This window comes from Chelonia mydas, chromosome 3, assembly GCF_015237465.2.
Source record: "Chelonia mydas isolate rCheMyd1 chromosome 3, rCheMyd1.pri.v2, whole genome shotgun sequence".
Taxonomy (NCBI): Eukaryota; Metazoa; Chordata; order Testudines; family Cheloniidae; genus Chelonia; species Chelonia mydas.
Window position 1 is genome coordinate 86,866,469 of NC_057851.1, and position 24,394 is coordinate 86,890,862.

The 24,394-nt window shown below is 40.0% G+C and overlaps 1 protein-coding gene across 1 annotated transcript in view; it reads left to right on the forward strand.

Moving 5' to 3' along the window:
- The window catches only part of RFX6 (regulatory factor X6), a 51,321-nt gene that overhangs the window by 16,224 nt on the left and 10,703 nt on the right, over nucleotides 1–24,394 (forward strand). The window contains exons 6-14 of the mRNA XM_007056767.3: nucleotides 2,107–2,134; nucleotides 5,888–5,995; nucleotides 11,482–11,559; nucleotides 11,651–11,764; nucleotides 14,447–14,496; nucleotides 15,840–15,999; nucleotides 17,297–17,441; nucleotides 19,151–19,260; nucleotides 23,454–23,571. Of these exons, the coding sequence (XP_007056829.3) occupies nucleotides 2,107–2,134; nucleotides 5,888–5,995; nucleotides 11,482–11,559; nucleotides 11,651–11,764; nucleotides 14,447–14,496; nucleotides 15,840–15,999; nucleotides 17,297–17,441; nucleotides 19,151–19,260; nucleotides 23,454–23,571 (911 nt within the window). The remainder of the gene's footprint in view (nucleotides 1–2,106; nucleotides 2,135–5,887; nucleotides 5,996–11,481; nucleotides 11,560–11,650; nucleotides 11,765–14,446; nucleotides 14,497–15,839; nucleotides 16,000–17,296; nucleotides 17,442–19,150; nucleotides 19,261–23,453; nucleotides 23,572–24,394) is intronic.

The window sequence follows — 24,394 nt, forward strand, 5'->3', positions numbered from 1 at the left end:
CTAAACCAGAAGCTCTAATTATATTTATTTAAGGGACAGCTAGCAAGATCAATAAATTATGATAGCTGCATGTTGGTTTACCAAACAAAGATTAATAGTTCATAAAACAAATGTCTCTGTTCACATATGGCTTGAATGAAGGCTTTCATTGTCGATGAAAATACAGCCATAGTGGGATTGTGTTAAAGGAAAAGGATAAATGAGTTCATAGGCATATATAGAAAATTCAGCTGCTGGCCGCTTCAGGTTATCGCCCAGGGTCCCTGGCATAAGAAATGGGGCACAACAGAAAACATGAGGCTAATGTTGGCATTGGTCATCTAAAGAAAGGGGGGATCCTGCAGTTGCTGGGTATAATAATCTGAACCTGCCATTTCCTTATCCAGTATTTATCAAGGGTTGCGGGGGTGTTTTTGGCACATTTGTAGATGAGATTATTTTGTAATGCAGAATTATCTTGAACAAATTGCTCATTTAATTGAGTGAGAGGCACAAAGGGGACCATATCACTAATGGCCCTGGGCAGTATCTCAGCCAGAGCCATGCGCCATTAGGTTCAAGCCTGTGGCCTTACAAGCTCCAGTGCTGCTGAGTGAAAGAAAATGGAGTTAATGCAAAAGTACCCAGGGCCAGATTTTCAAAGGAGTTAGGTGCCTAATGGTGCAGATAGGTGGCTAGTGAGATTTTCCAGCACTCCCAGGTATTTAACAATTATTGCTTTCATGAGACTGAAGTGCCTCGGCACTTTTGAAAACCGCACTAAGCACCTTTCTGCATCTTTAGGTGCTTAAATACTTTTAAAAATCTGCCTCCTCCACCCCTGTCCTTCAAAGGAGGAAGCGTAGCACACTCCTACCAATAGTACTGCGGGAAGAACAGCTTTAGCTTGTGACTGAGGCTTTGGAGGAACACACCCAGCAAAAGCTGCCCAAGTTATATGCTGAATTGGTGATCTCCCCTTGCAGCTCTGTCCACAATACACATCTAGCTATGAGGCCCCTAGCTCCATCTCTGTAGGCAATGGAGTTCTTCTACCCACCTGCCCTCTCTGCTTGCCTTCTGGTATTGGCATCAGACATGAGGTTTGGAAGGAACACACATTTCCCCTTTCCAAGACACTCACTGGCATTCCCCTGAGCCATTTTCCCTGTGTCTGGCCTGTGCAGGCAGAATGCCTTGGGTCACCTCTGGCCATGTCAGCTCCACTCCCTGTCCCCAACACATCTCAATGGCTTGAAACCACAATATCGCCCCATGTCACTATAAAACTTCATGTTGTCATTGTAATCTTATCACCTTGCAGCTAAAATAAGGGAGAATTCTATTAATTAAACAAACCACAACTGACTTGTTTTCATCATTGTGCAGATCCTTGTAGAACCTTGCCACCCGGGATTACCTAACGTAGTAGATCTGATTCAACTTGAGTTTTCTAGTGACTGCACCTAGGGCTTGCTTTGACATCCAGTGAAGCCAATGGGAGTCTTTCCATTGACTTCTGTGGCCATTGGACCAGGCCCATAGTACACAGAATGCTGTCTATACTGTTTTATATTCCTGACAGTTATTAATGATTTTTTTCCATCAGAGATACATGCATTCTTGGATTGAAACCATTCCGAGTTCTAGAAAAGTTTCTGGCAAACACTATTTTATGCTGTTATCTTTCTTCTCAAAGGGGAAAGTCTAAACTCTTTTTTCTTTCATTTATTTTTTATTAGTCTTATTCTCTGCTAGGGCAGTTCTAAAATATTCTAGATTTGGGGTCCAATGCTTCCCTGATTTACAGACTTTTGTGAGGTTCTGACACAGGTTTGAAGTCTGAATGGAACCTGGGTCTTAGAATTTTCTGTTTGGTCACTGCCCTAAAGTCGTCACTTTTAAAAGACGGTCCCCCATGACTTTAATGATGTTCTCAGGAGCTTGGAGGCCATAGAAGTTGAGGAATAGAGCTAATTGCCCAGATATGTTTATTTTTCAGGCTTACCAGGATCATTTTCCCATCCAGTGCAGTGTGTGGGGGAGAAGCTGTTGTTGTGGATGTTTAATTAAAATAACCACAGTGCTCAATTTTGATGTACTAATACAATCTATTTGTTTTCAAAGGTTTTCTGGAAGCAAGCTGAAGAATGAGGTAAGCACTGTGCCCTTTTTTCTCTTACTTGTAGTCCCATTATTCATAGTAGTACTATTGAATAGGGAGTGGTTCCCCCAACCCCCAGTTTGCTTGAAAATTGAAACAGTACATTATAGAGTAGATTGTGCAACCTTTGGTCAGGTTGCTAAGAATGTGCTCTCAAGAGTAATCCCAATGAAGTTAATGAGATTGCACTTGTGAGTAAGGGTTCTCAATGTAAGGGTTGTATAGTCTAGCCCTGTATGTCTGAGACAATGCCGTCAAGTTTCAAAACAAAACTAAAATGAATGTGACCAGAAAAGATTTAGTGAAAATTTTTCAACTCTCCTTACATTAAACTATATATCTACTCACTGCCTTGAATATACGATAGAATCATAGAAATGTAGGACTAGAAGGGACCTCGAGAGGTCATCTAGTCCAGTCCCCTGTACTGAGGCAGGACTAAGTACTAGACCATCCCTGGCAGGTGTTTGTCTAACCTGTTCTTAAAAATCTCCAGTGATGGAGATTCTACAGCCTCCCTAGGCAATTTGTCCAATTAGTTTTTGCAGAAAGGATTTACGATTGCATTAGATGTCACTCTCACCAGCAACACAGAAACATTGAAAAGATTTTAAAATCTTATAGGTACAGACTAAATGAAACTTGGATGAACATTGAATGCCAGGCACATTGTTTACCTCTGGTATGTTTTATCACATATTTTAGTATTTTTTCTGTACAAGGAGATATCAGAAACTCTTTTATCTAAACCAGTTAGTGTGCCATTAGAGTCTGCATGGTTAATTAGGCTGATAATATTGCTGTCATTATCTTAATGTTAAATAGCCATTAGAAACAGACGGCATTAGAATGAAAGGGCAGGGGGCAATGGGTTAAAATATCAAACCTAGAAGTGGGATACAGTCATATAAGTCCATTAGCACAATGAAATGGTGCAAATGTTTTTTCTTTAAAAAAACGTTTATGCACTAATTTCTTTTAATCAAAGCTTTTAATACATTTAATGGGTAATTGCGTAATAAAGGCACCCAGATTGCTCCTGTTATCGATTGAAAAAAACAACTCTGGATGCTGATAGGCAATTGAAGAACTGCAGAAATATTGACTAAAAACAGTGTTTCAACTGTCTAATGTTTAAGACAATACAGAATTTAAATTTCCATCATTTCTTTCATTTAGCTCTTTTTCTGTGTTTGAATAGGTCGATGGGGCAGGCAAGGTGCTGTTCAAATAGCACATGTCTGTCATTCCTTGCTTTCTGTTTTGGTTTTTTTAACGATAAAGTAAAGACTGTTTGGAAGTCTGAAGTGTTCATTCAAATCTGAATTTAAGGTATTCCAAATGCAAATACACAGCCTCAGACGAAACAGATCAGTGTAAGAATGTAAGTCAAAAGATTAAAAAATGGGGCAAATAAATGGTGGACAACACCTAGCTTCAGTTCTTGGTATTCTGAATTCATTTAATTTGAGGCTGACTCAGATTGTTGAAATCCTTACATCTGCTTCAGTGGCCACAGAATTACACACTTTACTGTATTTCTTTGCACTATGTTGAGGTACACCCATTAAACTTGGTAAGTCACGCTAGGGTGAAACTCACCCATATGCAGAGGGCTAGAACAAGGCCAATTTAAGTACCACTTACATTCTCAAATCAGGGTTTAAATGTGGCTGGCCCAGTACCCGGGCTGAATCCCACCCAGTAGTAACTGAGGAAACCCATTCAGAATGAGTGGATTCATAAAGGTGAAATTCCTGTCATTGCAGAAGGCCGGTGCAAGGCTCTGTGCACTGAGGACTAAGTGAGGCAGAGATGGAACACAGGGACTTGTGCAGGCAGCCTGTAATCCTGTGTGAGCAAACACAATTCAACAAGTCAGGAGAGCATCACAGAATGTACTCTGTCCATCTATCTTGACCACTATCATTTCATTTTCCTCACGATATTTCATAGTGCACTGTGGTATATGTTGTAAAGCTTAGGAAGTCTTAGTAACGTCACACCTCACATTATACAGGGTGCTACTGTTCAGTCTTTGCTGAGAAGTGGGCTGAGGCAGCCAGGTTTTTGTGGGAATTATAAAGTCAGCAAACTAGTGAAGCGTTGATTTGTCATGTTTTATCATTCAGTTAGTATCTGAACATGCAGGCTTGTCATTGTTTCATCATCTGCACCTGCCGTCGCTCTGAAAGGGAAAGGCTAGCATCAGTGTTTGGGGCCGCAGTTCCAGCCCTGAAAGTTTTCCTCTCGGGGTATAGCCAGCACCTGTGTTACCTTTGGCTGTGATCCTGCCAGGGGCTTACAAGATTAATTTGGGCCCCGGTTGAATGGGAGCTCTGTAGGGAACATCTAGGAACTGCAGAAAGTGGTACTGTTGGCCCAGAAGGGAGGCATTTTTCCTTCTGAGTTAGTACTGAACCAGTGTGCCCCCAGGATAATTGGCGGCCTGGTGCTTCTCAGAATACTATCTTGCAAGGAGATGTAAGCCTGACATCACGACCCCTTGTGCTTATCAACAATCCCACAGCATTTCTTTTTTTTTTTTTTGGTAAGAGAGAGTTGACCTTAGTGTCCTGGCCAAATTGCAGCTTGGTTAAGTGTGTTTTGCCTCTCCGTACTATCCCTGGCATGATTTTATTCTTCACTTCCTGCCCTTACGCGCAGTCCGGGAGACCTCAGTCAGGCAAAACTAGGGACTTCAGTGCTGGGCTCTTGAATTGTTGCATAGTATTGCTGTACATTTGTAATGAACTGTGGTTACACACCCCTCCAGGCATCACTATCCTCAGCAGGGATTGAGCCAAAATCATAGGCCACTGCCATTTGAATGAGGGACAACTCCTTTAGGTGTGAGAAAGCAGCAAGGCACAGAGCTTAGTTCAGCTCCTGAGAGTGAATGAATGGGAATCACGTGTATGAAGGTTAGACTGTTCTGGGAACCTTTATAAATGAATGGGAGCTTACCTCCGAAATGAGCAACCAGCAGAAGAAAAGGGCGTGGTGTTTACAGTTTTATTAGTGTTTCAGGAGGCAATTTGAGTCTCACTGTGAAAACTCCCACTTGTTTCAATGGAATAGGATTGGGCCAGTGCTTAATTTGTAATGGAAGAGGTGCCGGGGATCAAGCAATTTTTTTGCATTCAAACTGATGCAGCAAGCTCAAAAGTGCTGGGGCTATGAACTGCCAAACCTAGAGGTGCCAGGACTCCCCCCCGGCAAGCCATGGCACAAATTAAGCACTGGATTGGGCCCATACTCTCTAAAGGGTCCCTTCCAGAAAAAAATGTGTCTAATTAATCTCTGATATAACTCAGTTAAAGTCAATGGAGTTGCACCAAAGATGAATTTGGCCCAATGTGATCACCTGGTTTTACAAAGCTTTGTGTATGTTTTATGTATGTCCATTTAAACACAAGAGATTATAGTCTGCTTTCACTTATAAATTGGGAATCAATTCTTTGAAGCCAGTAGAATTCCATGAAGTCAGTGGAGTGATTCCAGGTTTGTACGACTGTGAAAGCAAATGTTGATGGTGCTTAAATTTAGGCACATGCTTAAGTATCTTACTGAATAGTGACCCAAGTTTTGAAACCTTCAGATTTTGAAAGTATTATCTGAATTTAACCAAAGTTTTGGAAACTTTGGGAGTCTCATAAGATATAACATCAGTTAAATACTAATTGGTGGTGGTGTTGGCAGTATTACATATTTCTAATTTTACTGTATTTTTACACATTTCAGGGTGGCTTCACTAGGAAATATTCTCTTAGTTCCAAAACTGGAACACTTCTTCCAGAGTTCCCCAGTGCTCAACACCTTGTTCTTCAAGGGTGCATTTCTAAAGAAAAGGTAAAATGAGAGATGCTTCTTTCTTGACTTGCAGACCAAAAACTGTCAGAGAACTTTTCTCCATATCTCACTCAGCCTTTGAGGATCACAGTATTGACATGAAAGAGCCAGAAATGTCCACAATCAAACAGAGTTGACTGATTTATAGAAGGGGCAGACCTTTACTAATGCCGATTAACTGGTTCACCATTGGCAAGGTGGTTGAATTATTTACCTATTAACTGACTTAGTATTTTACGAACTGATGGTATGTAACAAGGGGAGGGCAAAACAAACAAATAGTTGGGAGCTGTATTCATTCCAAATGCCTTTGGATTTTAAAGTCAGTTTTTACTGATTAGATTGGAGCAAATAATTCACAACAAATAATTAGAAGAAATTTACTTTTCCCCACCTCCCCTCTTCATCAACTGTCTATGAACAAATCACAAAATGCCATGTGTGCTGATTATTTGAAATTATTCATGAATTTTGTAGCAAATAATTCTTGGTCACAATATTGTTTGAATTGCATATTTGACTGTAGCATGGGAAGTCTGTACTGCATTGCTCAGTTACATAAGTCCGATGGTATTGTTGCTGTATGGATGATGTATGTAACTGAACAACACAGTGTACATTATAAATTGTGAATATTGTAAGTAAATACACATTATTACCCCATTCCCGCTTGCACTTTAACCATCCAATAAACAGTTCTGCTTACATAACCCAGGGGTTAGTACATGTGTTATGTGTCTGATCCATGTAGGATATGAATCCGTTAAAAGGGCCCTGAACTGCATAGCTTAGATCTTTACCACAAGCTGTAAACTCTGAAAGTTGCTGCTTCAGTCCCCCAGTGTTGGCCAAGTTGGTGGCTGCTGTACTAAGATTAGAGGTCTCTGAAGGCTTTCTGAGTCCCTAATGGCCACTGACCAGGTGTTCCAGTGCTGCCTGTCCCCCTTCTGAGCCATCCCATCAGGGGAGGAGCTGGTGGGCTCATGCCTACTTGTTCTGAAAGAGTGAAAGGAGTGAAGGCCTTGGAAGCCTTTGTGCCTCTGTTATGAAGAGCTACATGTAAGAAGCCATTTGCAGTGCACAACAAGTTTCATTGGTCCTCTACAAAATCCATGCTATATATTGTTGAGCACCACCTACTAGCATATAATCCATTAGCTAACTATCTACATATGGATAGACGTCTCTCATTTATAGACCACTCTTGTAACAGCAGAGTCTGAGGGCAGCAGAGGGTGCCTGGCATACTCAACTGGCCTGCTCCTTCTGACCTGCTGTTGCTGCCCCACTTTGACTCCCTTCAGGGCAACAACAAAACAGAAGCTCCCATGCTGCTTTTGTGGCTAAAGAAAAATATATTTGCTACAGTTGGGAAGTTGTATTGAGAATGGGCAGCATGTGAGCTGCTGGCCTGGGGAGGCTAGCCCACAACCCCACACCTTCCACACCCCTCCCCCCATGGGAGCCCAGAGCCTGCAGCCGCAGCCGCTGGCCCCCGCCCCAGGCTAGTGCACCCAGCCCCCGGAGCACCGGAAGTGGCGTGGCCCCAGCACCAGCCGCGCAGCACATGGGAAGAGCCACCTCGCAGAGCAAGAAACAGGGGGCGGAGCATGGGTGGAGCTATGCCTGGCTGTTTGGGGAGGCACAGCCTCCCCCAGCCTATGATACCCGCCACCCATGGTATTGAGAATTTAAATCAATTTAAGTTAAACCAATGAAAACTTCTTATGTAGACAGGCTCTCAGTTGTGGTTAAAATGAGCTGTAATACAGGATAGTTCAGCCTCTGCAGATGGAGCTAGCCAGGTAATAACCACATCAAAACCTGTGCTGAAGCCATGGGCCCTGTTTTGGCTGTATTGACAGAAACTTCCTGACTGCTGCACCATAGTCTGACTCTTGGAGACAGGGAGGGAACAAATATTGCATCCAAGACAGCTGGAAATCTATGAAAATATTTACAGGTCCAGAACAGAGCTCAAATAGTATCTGAAAAGGATAGAATAGGATCGTCCTTTCTAGGAAATGCCCAGAAGCACCTCAGATACCATGGTGATGGGAGCTGCTAGAAAAACCTACACAGATAGATAGTTAAAATGCTAAGAAACTTAAGTGAGTGGAGGTTCTGAAAGTGTAGAAGCTGGAATTAGATGTTACAACTAAAGTGAGTTGAAATTTTCCAAAGTTGGTTTTTTTGATGAAAAATTATCAAAATTATAAATTTCTACCAAAAGTTCCATGAATACATTGTTGACTGTCCCTTTCATCCTCCATTTTCCACACAGTTGTAGTCATAATTGTAGCTGTGTGAAAATCAGCAGGTTCATTTCACACCGTGATCTGTACACATCTTTTATTTTTGTTTCTCTTGGCACATTCCCCTCTTTTCCCTACACCAAAAAGGTGCAGAAACTAGGGCTGGCAAGTGATTAAAAAAATTAATCATGATTAATCACGTGATAGAAAAAATTAATTGCACTGTTAAACAATAATAGAATACCATTTATATAAATATTTTGGATGTTTTCTACATTTTCAAATATATTTATTTCAATTACAACACAGAATACAAAGTGTAAAGTGCTCACTTTATATTTATTTTTTATTACAAATATTTGCACTGTAAAACACAAAAGAAATAGCATATTTTAATTCACCTAATATAAGTACTGTAGTACAATCTCTTTATCATGAAAGTTGAACTTACAAATGTAGAATTATGTACAAAAAAACCTGCATTCAAAAATAAAACAATGTAAAACTTTAGAGCCCACAAGTCCACTCAGTCCTACTTCAGCCAATCGCACAGACAAACAAGTTTGGTTACATTTGTAGGAGATAATGTCTGCTTCTTGTTTACAATATCACCTGAAAGTGAAAACAGGCTTTTGCATGGCACTCTTGTAACTGACATTGCAAGATATTTACGTGCCAGATGCACTAAAGATTCTATGTCCCTTCATGCTTCAACCACCATTCCAGAGGACATGCGTCCATGCTGATGACGGGTGCTGCTCGATAACAATCCAAAGCAGGGCAGACCAATGCATGTTCTTTTTCATCATCTGAGTCAGATGCCACCAGCAGAAGGTTGATTTTCTTTTTAGGTGATTTGGGTTCTGTAGTTTCTGCATCAAAATGTTGCCCTTTTAAGACTTCTGAAAGCATGCTCCACACCCCATCCCTCTCAGATTTTGGATGACACTTTAGATTCTTAAAGCTTGGGTCAAGTGCTGTAGCTATCTCTAGAAATCTCACATTGGTACCTTCGTTGCGTTTTGTCAAATCTGCTGTGAAAGTTTTTTTTAAATCAAACAACATATGCTGGGTCATCATCTGAGACTGCTATAACATGAAATATATGGCGGAATGAGGGTAAAACGGGGCAGGAGACTTACAATTCTCCCCCAAAGAGTTCAGTCACAAATTTAATTAGCGCATTGTTTTTTTAACGAGCATCATCAGCATGGAAGCGTGTCCTCACTTTCAGGTGACATTGTAAATAAGAAGTGGGCAGCATTATCTCCCGTAAATGTAAACAAACTTGTTTCGTTTAGCAATTGGCTGAACAAGAAGTAGGACTGAGTGGACTTGTAGGCTCTAAAGTTTTACATTGTTTTGTTTTTGAGTGCAGTTATGTAACAAAAAAACCCTACATTTGTAAGTTGCACTTTCACGATAAAGAGATTGCACTACAATACTTGTATGAGATGAACTGAAAAATACTGTTTCTTTTGTTTATCATTTTTACAGTGGAAATATTTATAATCAAAAATAATATAAAATGAGCACTGTACACTTTGTATTCTGTAAAAAGAACGAGGAGTACTTTTGGCACCTTAGAGACTAACAAATTTATTTGAGCATAAGCTTTTGTGGGCTAAAACCCACTTCAATGTACATGGCAGAGGGGCATTGCTGGCACATGATGTGCAACTTACAAACTGGACAGTCTCTACGTAAAAGAATAAATGGACACAAATCAGATGTCAAGAATTATAACATTCAAAAACCAGTCGGAGAACACTTCAATCTCCCTGGTCACTTGATTACAGACCTAAAAGTCACAATATTACAACAAAAAAACTACAAAAACAGACTCCAATGAGAGACTGCTGAATTGGAATTAATTTGCAAACTGGACACCATTAAATTAGGCTTGAATGAAGACTGGGAGTGGATGGGTCATTACACAAAATAAAACTATTCCCCCCACCACTGTTACTCACACCTTCTTGTCAACTGTTGGAAATGGGCCATCCTGATTATCACTACAAAAGGTTTTTTTTCCTGCTGATAATAGCTCATCTTAATTGATCACTCTCATTACAGTGTGTATGGCAACACACATTTTTTCATGTTCTCTGTGTATATATATATATATATCTTCCTACTGTATTTTCCACTGCATGCATCCGATGAAGTGGGTTTTAGCCCACGAAAGCTTATGCTCAAATAAATTTGTTAGTCTCTAAGATGCCACAAGTACTCCTTGTTCTTTTTGCTGATACAGACTAACACGGCTACCACTCTGAAACCTTTGTATTCTGTGTTGTAATTGAAATCGATATAGTTGAAAATGTAGAAAAACATCCAAAATATTTAATAAATTTTAATTGGTATTCTATTGTTTAACAGCGTGATTAATCACAATTAATTTTTTTAATTGCAATTAATTTTTTTTAATTAATCACATGAGTTAACTGCAATTAATTGAGAGCCCTAGCAGAAACCATGCAAACCTGAGTTTAATCTGGGCCTTGGTATGTTGGAAAGTTTCACAAACCATAACAAACTTTCTCTGAATCTGGATGATCAGGTAAGTTTTGTCTAATGTCAGGCTTCTTTGGAAATGTTTTGCACGACTCTAGTTATGAATATTACCCATTTTTCAGACACTGGGACAAATTCCTTTGTCAGTCACACCTCTGCAATCCCATTAAAATCAAGGAGCAATACACTAGAGATGAATCAGCTGCATGAGATGAAAGAAAAATTCTGCTCTTTAAAGCTTTGCTCTTGAAAGGTGATGATTAAACTTTGACCAGTGACTGACAGCTTTTTTCCCCATTTGTCCACCCAATGATGTTTCAAAACACTCATAGACGCCTATAGTAGCCTAATGATTAACTTGTACTACTCTTGGGAATTAATCCTACTTTCAAATATGTGGGTATACTTCACCACCTAACTTGGATAAACTGGCCACTGCCTATGTAAACTTTCAAAATATATTCTGCAGGTCTGAAACAGGATTGGACCTTAAAAGCGTTGATACAGGACTAGAGATGCGTGCCTCTTTCATTGTTACCCATTCTAAAGCTGTACCCACTGTTTTCTGAAGGTCATGCATTTTCACTCCTTTTATGCTAGAAGGTTGATATACTGTACTTCAATGCTAGCAAAAGACAGCCGAAACCTACTTCATCACAGCACTAACAGAGAGTGGTAAGAGATCCTATTTAATCTTTCTCTCTTCCAAAACAGGTAGATACCCTTATCATGATGTACAAAACACACTGTCAGTGTGTCCTTGACAATGCAATTAATGGGAACTTCGAAGAGGTGAGGCTGTTTGAATACGCATTCTTGGTTATATATGCATAGGTAGCAGAAAAGACATTATTTGTCTCTGTGTTTTGTTTCCCCTCCCCAGATCCAGCATTTCTTATTACATTTTTGGCAAGGAATGCCTGACCACCTTCTTCCCCTGCTCGAAAATCCTGTTATCATTGACATCTTCTGTGTTTGCGACTCAGTACTCTACAAGGTGAGTTAAGCATTCAGTTTTGTGGATAATCGGGGTCAATCTACAGCTATTTAACAGGAGGTGTTTGAGTAAAAATACAGTGCAGAAGTTAGAACAAGATTCCTGAGGCCTGACTCCTCTCCCTCACACCTCTGTACATCAGCAGCAACTTCACTATAATCATTAGCATAAAGTTGGTGTCCGAGCAGAATTTGTACTGACTTTATTCTCTCCTCTCCCACCTACTTGCTGTGTGCTCTTGAGTAGGTCACTTAGGACCGAATCCTGAGGTTCTTACTCAGGTTTTACTCAAGGAAATACACAGTAACTTCATTGGCTGAGTAGGACATGGATAAAAACCTTTATACCTGTATTTTGATATCCATATTAGGAATTGTATTGATTTTACTTTTTTGGCCAAAAAAAAAAAAAAAAAAATCACTCCCCTAACCGAAATAGTTAAATCAGTCTAAAAACTTTGTGTAGACCAGGCCTGAGGGAGGCCCTTAACATTTGGCATTTGATCTCTCCCTGATTCAATTTTTTAGCACTCATAAAATGGAAACAGCCTCTTTCAAACACCTGTTTGGGAGCTGTTGGGTGCTGAGATCTTTTGAAAATCTGGCCCTTATTTAATTAATAGCTGTAAAGCTCTTTGAAATCCTCAGATAAGAGACATCACATAAGTACAAAGGATTATCATTATCTTCCTGATAGGTTTCACAGTTGCATGTGGATTAAATGAAGTGGCTACTGCAAATCAGAAAACATCAAAAGTAGTAAAAAGAAAAGGAGGACTTGTGGCACCTTAGAGACTAACAAATTTATTTGAGCATAAGCTTTCATGAGCTACAGCTCACTTCATCGGATGCATTCAGCTCACGAAAGCTTATGTTCAAATACATTTGTTAGTCTCTAAGGTGCCATAAGTACTCCTTTTCTTTTTGCAAATACAGACTAACACGGCTGCTACTCTGAAACCTATCAAAAATAGTGTTTGTGGCAAATGGAGAGCTTTGGACCTAGTTAGCATTGAGTCTTTTATTGTAATTTATGTTCATTTCTTGACTGGATAAAAATATGAAAAAAAAAATCTACAAAATGCAGGGAAAGGATTTCATAGAAGCATATCAAGCAGCAAACAGAGTAGCAAATTTTAGATTCATGTCAATTGATTATGAAAATCAATAAAAAGTGTAGGAGATTAGTATAAAGATGAATTACTGCTCTTGGACTGTGCCACTTAACATCAGTTCCAGATACAGGACATGTTGTGCCTTGAGTTTATCATGGATTTTCTGCTTAAAAACACAGTATCTACATAAGTATTTGTTACAAATTAAACTAAGATTGAGCTAAAAGGGAAAAAATACTACAAAGCGCAGAATTCAAAATCTGGAATAGTGGAATTCCCCAAAACGTCATCACATTAAAGAATTTGCTATTTCTTCTATGTCATTTTCCCTAATTCTCACTTTCAAGCATTAAAGGTGTTCTTGGCATAACAATTGTCAAACATAAACTAACATTTTATTGTATTATTATACCATTAACATTATTCGTAGAAACAAATTTCATTTTATTATATGACGTATAAGAAACCCTGTGTTGTGCCAGATAAATAAAACCCATCAGAGAGGATAATATTCACTGCTATTTCACCCTAATTGCTCCACCAGGGGACTAGAATCCCACCCTGCACCAAGCCCCTACTTGAGGTTGAGTCCCGGGACCTGCACCAGACCCTGAAAATCCTCTGGGCTCCACCCATACAAGAGGAAGGATGGTCTAATGCTTAGGGGCACTAGCCTAGGATTTGGGAGACCTGAGTTCAAGTCTTTTCCCCAGCACAGTCTTCCTGTGTGACTGTAGGCAGGTGATTTAGAGTACTTCTACGCAGCAAGTCTCTGAGCCAGCGCCCCTCCCTCGGCTTCAGAACCTGAGGTCCAGCCTGAGTCATAGTGTCTACAGAGCTATCTCAGATACTGCGATGATGGGGGTCATATACGTACCTAAGGTATTTCTAAGATAGGAGCATGGCTCCGTGCTCTACAGACAAATTGTGAGAGAGAATCCCTGCCCCCAAAGAATCTAAATAGCCAAGAGAGGCAAAGGGTGGGGAAAGGAAGTATCAGTGGCCCCATTTCACTGAGGCACACTGACTTGCCCCAGGCTATGGAGAGAGTCTGTGTCAGCCAGAAATTGAACCCAGCTCTCCTGAGTCCCAATCTAACGCTGTAACCCCCAAGCCACCCTTCCTATCCATAGTGTCATCATTGCTGAATTTAACACTACCAGCTGGTTCCATAACAATAATCTCAGGTGTGACAAAAACAGGGGAATTTTGGAGACATTTCTGGAGCAGACCTCTATGAAATGCATTATTATAACTAACTTGGTGTGACTCCCTTGATCAGAATAAAGGCAGCAGATACGAAAACATGACAATGCTGTGAGCTTCAACTGTTACATTAAAATATCCAAAACTAACAAAGCAAAGAGACCCCTATTTTAATGTCCAGTTCTTTTCTCGTTACCTGGAATTTTTTTCCTTAAGAGGCCTGAGGAAAGATTCAAAGAGGTGTAAATGGAAGAGTCCTCCAGGAACTTACAATGGGAATTAAATTTCTCAGAAGTTAAATTTCTTTGTATGAATGTGTTGACTATGGAGGTGTAAATCAATTTTCTATTACTTTTTTCAAGGTCCTCACAGATGTACTCATCCCTGCAACAATGCAAGAAATGCCAGAAAGGTGGGTACTTGGCAGTTACTATAATGCTATATTCTGGGTAATGGTTAGGCAATCAAATGCTCCAAAGAGAGATGGAATAAACAGCCGATGTGACGATAGAATTCTAAGCTTAGAACATTTTTACTCAGTCACAACATAAATTTTAAGTACCTTTCTAAAATGGTGCAGTACAGGGCAAACTACAGTCTGAACTGATGGAATGTATAGATGTAGACCTGCGTGTATTTTTTCCAAAATATTTTAAAGTCTGACTCTACTGGTATGTTGCTCTCTGTTCCGCTGCTGTTTTTCACATTACAGCTGTAATCAAAGTAGACTGAATGATGATGCCATTTTAAAATTTCCAATGATGGAAACCCTTATTTGTGTGAGTGGGCCCTATGAAATCAGAAAAGGAGGACTTGTGGCACCTTAGAGACTAACAAATTTATCTGAGCATAAGTTTTTAGTGGGACTACTCACATGACTGAGGGTTTCAGGATTAGGCCCATAATCACTATTGACACCGTGGGACAGATCTTTTCCTGCACCAGGCTCTTAGGAGAGTGGTAAGGAGAGAGATGTCAAGGAGCCAGTTACGGCCCTTATTCTAGGTGCCAATTTCTACCACCTCCAATGCCGGCCTTAATTATGGCAGCCTTGGGCCTGCTCTAATTTATACCAGATGAGTATAGTCCCCCCAGGTATTTCTACACTACATCTGGGAGGTGTGATTCGCAGCATGGGTAGACAGACTCCTGCTAGCTCTGCTAGAGTTAATTCATTAAAGGTAGCCGTTTGTACATCTCTGCCATTCTCGTGCCATGGCATATATCCCAACAGTTAGCTAAACCATCTAGCTGAAAGGGGAGCTCTCAGCTGGCCAGCTAAGGCCAGATTCCAGCTCCTTCGTATTACTTGGGTGGCACAAAGTAGCCAGTTTGGGGAAGAGAATCTGAAGGGGAAGGGAAGGGGATGAAGGTAGATGGGGCAGCAGCTGGAGAGGCAGATAGGTTGAGTGAAGGTTCTTTGAAGACAAAGGGGACTAGAACATGCTTGTTATGTGAGACGAAAGCTTAATTTCCACTATTTTCAGAATACTATTATGGTTCTTGCATCACACCCATCATCATGATATCTAAGTACCTGCCAACAATGCCTTAAGAATGTGACTATTATCTGTTATCCGTAGAGCCTCTCTGTTCTTTTCCCCGGGGGAAAAATTGTTGCAGATTATTTGTCTGTCTAGGTCTTTGTGCTGCTGCTATCTCCGATGGCCTTGGCTTTTCAAACTCTTCCCCTTAAACTGATGCAATATTTTACCATAATGTTGGCCTTTTTTAAATATATTGTTTTTATTGTAGTTTATTGGCAGATATAAGAACTTTTGCTAAAAACTGGGAACAGTGGGTTGTTTCATCTCTAGAAAATCTACCAGAAGACCTGGCAGCTAAGAAACTGCCTATTGCACGAAGATTTGTTTCCTCTCTGAAACGACAGACATCATTCTTACACCTAGCTCAGGTAAGCTTTGGAGACCAGAATGAGAATTTGAATCACTACAAAACACTGTACAGTGAAAGGTTCATGAAAAACTTTCCCATATTTTGACCAGCTATAGTCATTGGACCCATGAGTCTGTTACCATTTCAGGTGACAACACTGTAATCCCCACAGGAGTTTTCTTTGCAAATCTTTCCATGCTTTGGCAAGCAAATTATGAAGTGGGATAAAAGGGTATTTGTTTATTCCCAAAGTGGAAAATATCAAATGATCTTTCTCCCAGTGATGACTTCCTCAGTGCAGTGGTTAGTGAGTTCATCACCTTTTGGATTAACTTGTGATTTACCCATGTAAGTGGTGCTAGCTCTGCACCAGTAACATGCAGTCATTCACAATTATGAAATAACATCATCTTATTATCTGGTGTACTATATCAGAGGAAACACTGTCTTGTGGTTAAGACACAAGAGGCTATTCCTGCCTCTGCCACAGACTTCCTGTGTAACCTTGGACACATCATATAATTTCTCTGTGCCCCAGTTTTCCCTCCTCAGACGTTCTTGTTAAACCCTGGATTTGTGCTGGAAATGGCCCACCTTGATTATCATACACATTGTAAGGAGAGTGGTCACTTTAGATAAGCTATTACCAGCAGGAGAGTGGGTTTGTGTGGGGGGTGGGGGTGGGGGGGGTGAGAAAACCTGGATTTGTGCTGGAAATGGCCCAACTTGATTATCATACACATTGTAAGGAGAGTGATCACTTTAGATAAGCTATTACAAGCAGGAGAGTGGGGTGGGGGGAGGTATTTTTTCATGCTTTGTGTGTATAAAAAGATCTTCTACACTCTCCACGGTATGCATCCGATGAAGTGAGCTGTAGCTCACGAAAGCTTATGCTCAAATAAATTGGTTAGTCTCTAAGGTGCCACAAGTACTCCTTTTCTTTTTGCGAATACAGACTAACACGGCTGTTACTCAGAAATATCACAGTGGAGTTGAAAATTTACTCTGAGAGCCTCTGATGGAAGGCACTTTAGTAGAACAAAGTATTATAATGTATATGTAACTAAGCAAGGGGAAGCTAAGAGTTAGTTAATATGGAGCTTGAATCAATTCTCACTCAGTCATGGCAGTTCAATTTGGTCAATGTTGAAATAATTGTATTCTTATGGTGGTATCTAATCAGTGAAAAAGCCACATCAATCCTCAGCCTTGAAAAAAGGAAGGAAAGAGCGCATGGTCCTTCCTCTTCCACAAATTATTCAGTTCTTTCCACAGGTGCAGATTTTAGCATTTAACTCTATGGTCTTTTGCAGATTGCTCGACCAGCCCTCTTTGATCAGCATGTGGTGAATTCCATGGTGGCTGATATTGAGAAGGTAGATTTGAATAGCATTGGGTCTCAAGCTCTTCTCACAGTCTCAGGCAGCATGGAATCTGATGGGGAAGTCTACACTGAATGTAAGTCTGTGGTAAGATATTTTGTAAAATAAAAAAAATTGCATTTTATGCTTAATTAGTTTGTGTGACGATGGATTGAAGAAAATGTCTTTGCACTTACAGGTTTTGAGTGCCCTATGCTAATTCAGGATTCACCTCCAGAATTTTAAAAAAGCCATTAAATGGCCCCAATGTGTCCAACAAAAAGGGAAGCTTTTACCAAATTCTGCATGCAAATATCAGTCTTGAAAACATTGTTTCATCTTCTCTATGTATATAAATCTCCCCACTGTATTTTCCACTGAATCCATCCAAGGAAGTGAGCTGTAGCTCACGAAAGCTTATGCTCAAATAAATTGGTTAGTCTCTAAGGTGCCACAAGTACTCCTTTTCTTTTTACAGTTGTGTCAGTTATTGGCATCCCAGCTGGGCATTTTTAAAATGGTTGTTGAGAAAATATCTGTGTTATCTGATAATTGTCATGAGAACTCTTTTTAAAAGTTAGCCACCATCTGCACAGGTCAACACAGCTGATTAGTTTCTGAAAAATGTCTCTTTAACAGTCATTTGATAGTGAAGATGGGGTTTACGGGTTTTAAGAAACAGATCTAAAAGCATGTTTAATACTTAATTGTAGCTTTATTTAATAGCTACTAGAGCTGGATTACATTGCTTGCATAAAAACCTTTTTGTTGTTGTTGAAAATGGCCTTTTTTCTAAAATGAAAAATGTCAGTAAATATATCCTAGACAATGTCACAAAAACTAGATAATGGAAACAGCTACAAAATTTTGAATTTTTTCACACAATCATTTTTCTATTTTTTTTACCAGTTCTTATAGCTATTGGCTCAGAATAAAGGGATTTAGCCACCTTCTCCTCAGTGCCTGAATATACTAAGTGGTGACAAAAGATATTTTTTAATCACTTAAGGAACATTTTGGACAAAAACTGGCAGAATTGAGAGCAGCAGCATCTATGTTCTTCTACATTTTGTTACTTTGATCATGGAAGGTTGAACAAAGTATATGTTGTTCTTTCTTTTCTTAAAAATGCCTCACAATCTAGTCACATTTTCATTTTAGTTGCTCTTTCCTTTCTTTCTTTCTTTCTTTCTTTCTTTCTTTCTTTCTTTCTTTCTTTCTTTCTTTCTTTTAATATTTTCCTTTCTGTTCTTGCTCTCCTAGCATGAGAGAAAAGAGAGATTAGCTGGGAATTCACTGGACAGGTAATGAGACATTTTATAGAAAAGGAGAATCTTGGAAGGGTTAGTAGCTTAGTTTTGCTGTATGTTGTAAGAACCTAAGAAGTCAGAGAAACCTAAGACACTCTGAGAGTCATCCATTGTTTCGATCATCCATATTACAGTATGGTAAAGCTGTTCTTTGTCCTATTAAATTTAGAGTTAGACATGATTCCAAGAACAGATCCTGGAACTAATGAAAAATGTCAGTATCTTAGTGTGTAATTTTATTTTATGGGAAAATTCTCCATTTTCTTAAAGTCTCCCATAATTTGCAATGTGGAAGAGCTTTTTAAAACAAAACAAACAAACAAAAACAAAAAGCTCACAAACAAGAATGCTTGCTTCCTTGGTGAATTTTCCATTCTTTCAATGCTCTAATTCTTTCCTTTCCTTTCCATGCTACAAAATTGTCAGTGACTGGTGAGTGGCTTTCTCTCATACTCAGAGGAGCGAGCAACGATGTGTTTTCCTTTTTACATGGTAGATGACTCTATTACAGTGTTCCAAGAACTGAAGGACCTGCTAAAGAAGAATGCCACTGTGGAATCATTTATTGAATGGTTGGATACTGTGGTTGAGCAAAGGGTTATCAAGGTACCTTTCAACTGCTCTGTCTGATTCAGGGCCAAATCCTGCTCCCCTTAATCATGTAAGTGAAGTCCCACTGACTTCAAGGATGGGATTTTCAGAAGTACTCAGCTTTGGGCAAACTCTCTTCTCCCTGAAGACAATGATTTTTCAATGAGACAGATCCTCAGTGGCTGTAAATTGTCATCAGTCCATGGAAGTCAATAGAGCTATGATAATTCACTCCAGCTGAGGATCTGCTCCAATAAGGTCAGAGTTAAGCCAGTGCTCACTTCTTCTGAAAATCTCACCGCAAGTGTTTTATATATGAAAACCTCAATTCTATATGACTACGACATTGAAATCAGCACTTCCAAAATGATGTAAAAATAAATAAAAGACTCACACCTTACCTTTGTATAGATGACATCAGTGGCACTGCTCAAATGAGTGTGAGCAAGATTTGGTCCTCAGAGACGGAGATCTTTGTTTTTTTCGAAATGATATTTGTGTGACATTAAGTGTGGTGTAAGAAAAAGTGGTAGATGGAATCAGGACTGGCTAATCTGCAGAAGGATTTCTTGTATGAAAAGAATAACCGCATGGAAAGTGCCTCGCTGTGATTTTAGGCTGAGTGCACTGGTATTACTCAAGATTTTGGTGGGAATTATTTTTATAAAATAATGAATTGTGAATTGAAAATCTTTTGTAAAGCAAATTTAAAATCATAAGAGTGAAGGTTTGTGTACAGTTAAATTAAGATTGTTATGCTTGTCTGTGACCAACCACACGTATATTTTCAAAACAAAATAGTTTAAATTTGGGTCTTCCTTGCCTGTTAAGACCTGCATTCAGAGTTCCAGGTTATATCTGGAATAATAAATGACATCCCAGCTTGTGATTCGTAAGCATCTAGAAGAACAAAGAGATGAGGAAAATTCAGTGCTTCAGCTGATAGTGAGATCAGTGATCTAAAGTCAAATACCAAATCCTGAATCAAGCCTTTCCAGTGAGAGAGGAACTTTTTTTCAATTATTTTTGTTTGAAAATATAATGGTTTGTAATGCTAACGTCCTATATCATCTTACTGAGCTCCTTAATGTAAGCGAGTACATTAAGGGAAGGCAGTGTAATCTAGTAGCTAGTGCACTGGACTTGGACTCAGGAGACCTGAGGTCTATTCCTGACTCTGCCGTGGACCTGTGGGTTGACCTTTGGCAAGTCATTTCCCTTCTCTGTGCCTCAGTTTCCCCACCTGTAAAATGGGAATAGTGATACTGACCTCCTTTGTAAAGCACTTTGAGATCTACTGATAAAAAGCATTATATAAGAAATAGGCATTGTTATTATTAAGTACAATGCTGAATAGAGCCCTTAGAGATTAATTCAGCCCTCATATAATATAACAACAGCCATACTGGGTCTGACCAATTGTCCCTCTAGCCTACTATTCTGTCTTCTGATATTCACCAGTGCCAGATGCTTCAGAGGGAATGAACAGAACAAGGCAATTATTGAGTGATCCACCCCTTGTTGTCCGCTCCCAGCTTCTGTCAGTCAGAGGCTTAGGGACACTCAGAGTGTGGGACTGCATCCTTAGAATCATAGAATCATAGAATATCAGAGTTGGAAGGGACCTCAGGAGGTCATCTAGTCCCACCCCCTGCTCAAAGCAGGACCAATCCCCAACTAAATCATCCCAGCCAGGGTTTTGTCAAGCCTGACCTTAAAAACTTCAAAGGAAGGAGATTCCACTACCTCCCTAGGTAAGGCATTCCAGTGCTTCACCATCCTCCTAGTGAAAAAGTTTTTCCTAATATCCAACCTAAACCTCCCCCACTGCAACTTGAGACCATTACTCCTCATTCTGTCGTCTGCTACCACTGAGAACAGTCTAGATCCATTCTCTTTGGAACCCCCTTTCAGGTAGTTGAAAGCAGCTATCAAATCCCCACTCATTCGTCTCTTCCGCAAACTAAACAATCCCAGTTCCCTCAGCCTCTCCTCATAAGTCATGTGTTCCAGTCCCCTAATCATTTTTGTTGCCCTCCGCTGGACGTTGTCCAATTTTTCCACATCCTTCTTGTAGTGTGGGGCCCAAAACTGGACACAGTACTCCAGATGAGGCCTCACCAATGTCGAATAGAGGGGAATGATCACGTCCCTCGATCTGCTGGCAATGCCCCTACTTATACATCCCAAAATGCCATTGGCCTTCTTGGCAACAAGGGCACACTGTTGACTCATATCCAGCTTCTCGTCCACCGTCACCCCTAGGTCCTTTTCTGCAGAACTGCTGCCTAGCCATACGGTCCCTAGTCTGTAGCGGTCCATGGGATTCTTCCATCCTAAGTGCAGGACTCTGCACTTGTCCTTGTTGAACCTCATCAGATTTCCTTTGGCCCAATCCTCTAATTTGTCTAGGTCCCTCTGTATCCTATCCCTACCCTCCAGCGTATCTACCTCTCCTCCCAGTTTGGTGTCATCTGCAAACTTGATGAGGGTGCAATCCATGCCATCCTCCAGATCATTAATGAAGATATTGAACAAAACTGGCCCGAGGACCGACCCTTGGGGCACTCCACTTGATACCGGCTGCCAACTAGACGTGGATCCATTGATCACTACCCGTTGAGCCCGACAATCTAGTCAGCTTTCTATCCACCTTATAGTCCATTCATCCAGCCCATACTTCTTTAACTTGCTGGCAAGAATACTGTGGGAGACTGTGTCAAAAGCTTTGCTAAAGTCAAGGAACAACACGTCCACTGCTTTCCCCTCATCCACAGAGCCAGTTATCTCATCATAATTGTTGATCCTTTACCATCTTGGCTAATAGCCGTTGATGGATCTATCTCCATGAACTTAGCTAATTCTTTTTTGAACTCAGTTATAGTTTTTACCTTCACAACATCCCCTGGCAAAGATCTCCACAGGTTGACTGTGTGTTGTGTGAAGAAGTACTTCCTTTTGTTTGTTTTAATCCTGCTGCCTATTAATGTCATTAAGTGACCCCAGATTCTTGTGTTATGTGAAGGGGTAAATAACACTTCCTTATGCTGTTCCATACTCTTAATTGTTTTTGTTGCCCTTCTCTGTGCCTTTTCCAATTCTAATATATCTTTTTTGAGACAGGGCAACCAGAACTACACAAACTAATCAAGGTGTGGGCGTACCATGGATTTATAAAGCAGCATTATGATATTTACTGTCTTACATACACAAATGCACAACTCCCACTGATTTAAGTGAGGTTTCAGCCCTCTTCTCTGAAGGCAGAATTTGACTGTTACAATCTAAAATGTGATGTGGGATATTCTTTTAGACAATCAGTGATAAACAAAGCAGGCAGAAAAGATAGGAGATCATCCCCCTTTAGCATCTATTATGTAATACGATACAAAGGCAAGCAGGTATGGCTTCCAGGGTTGTTTTCCCAGGGTTAGGAAAAAAACAAACCCTACCAATAGTCCCCCGTAGGAGTCGAGATTAGTTGAGTCAGAGCTAATCATTTACAGAACATGTAATCCTCCCATTGCCCTCTACCTTCTGTTCATGTTAAAGTGCAGTCACTGTCAAATTCACAACACCGCTTCTTTCTGTTTGCAAAAGTGACAGGTTATAATGTTAGCACATGAAGCAAAGCCCTGTCAGGGTGAAGTGACAACAATGAGCCGCTAGCATTAAAAGCCCCAGTGTTAAGATACTAGATTTCCCATTTTGTTGTTTGACAAGCGAAATGGCCCACTGAATAGTATACATATGAAGTTTAAGCACAGGGATCAGTTCCAGCTCTTTGTTTGTAGGTGGCATAATACAGTGCAAAGAGTTTTTTCCTCTCTACCTATACATGTATAGAGCGGTATTACTATCTTGAGTACTAGGACGGGAGCCCAGCAGAAAAACCATCCAGCTCACAGCCAAAAGGGAAAGCAGCCTGCCTCATTGGAGGCCTGGCCGGGTCCCCAGCCCGCTTGCACTAGCGAGAGCGCGCACTAATCCTTTCTGAAGTACTAAGTATGTGCATGCAGAGCGCGTGTCATGCAGCCAAACTGTCCTGCCAGACTGCCCAAGATATCCCGTGAACTGCCAAGCAGACACCACTCTCCTGTCTCCCCTGCTGTGTTGTGTGGCCACGTGCACAGGCTGAATAAGATTCCCGACAAGTAGGAGTCAACATAATTTACTTATAGATTCCTCTTTCTTCCTTTCTCTTTTAGGCAAGCAAACAAAATGGGAGGTCACTGAAGAAGAGAGCTCAAGATTTCCTTCTCAAATGGAGCTTTTTTGGTGCCCGAGTGATGCATAATCTCACCCTAAACAACGCATCAAGTTTTGGTACCCTTGGCTTTATAAAACCCCTCCTTTATGAACTACCTGCTTGGAACTCTATCCAGACTTCCCAAGCATATGGAATTGTCTTCTGGCGAATGTTTCTCTGACCAGAGCCCAAATAATTATTCTATATACATTGCCAACTGCATTTTTAAAGAACATTCTTAGCAGTAATTAGTTGGTACCCTAGGATTAATGTCAATTTTTAAAGGTTTGATATTTCTTTGTCATTTTTGAGTTAGTGCTAGGAGTTAATTTCCCAACATATAAAATGGGGATAATGATACTGGCCTTTGTAAAGTACTGAGATCTAAATAACAATAATAATACCACGAATAATAATGATTAAATGTGCTATGTAAGAACAAGGTAATATTATGATTATTTAACTTGGCAATAAAATACACAATCATATTTCCCAAGAAAAGAGGTCCAGATAAGTGATTTTAAATAAGAATAATACATCTGAATCAGTTTGCAAAAATAATTGTTTTTCACATCAAGCCGTTTTACAAGGAATTTAACAAAATATCTTTATGGTTTAGCTCTGGGATAATGGACATCACACACACCATCCTGCTCCTATTTGTTTTAAGATTTCAAGTTCACACTTCATATACTTTGAAGCTTTTAACATTTTAGTGTCCTTTAGACACTTTAGAAACTGATATTTCTAAATTAGAAATTTTTTCAGCACAAATTACAGTTAGCGCATCATTTATCAACTGATCTCTGTATTGGATGTTACATTTTTATTTTTCATTCAAATGATATTTGAAAAGGCTGTAGTGGGAGATCTGGTTTGAATGTGGTGTTTCCTTGAAAT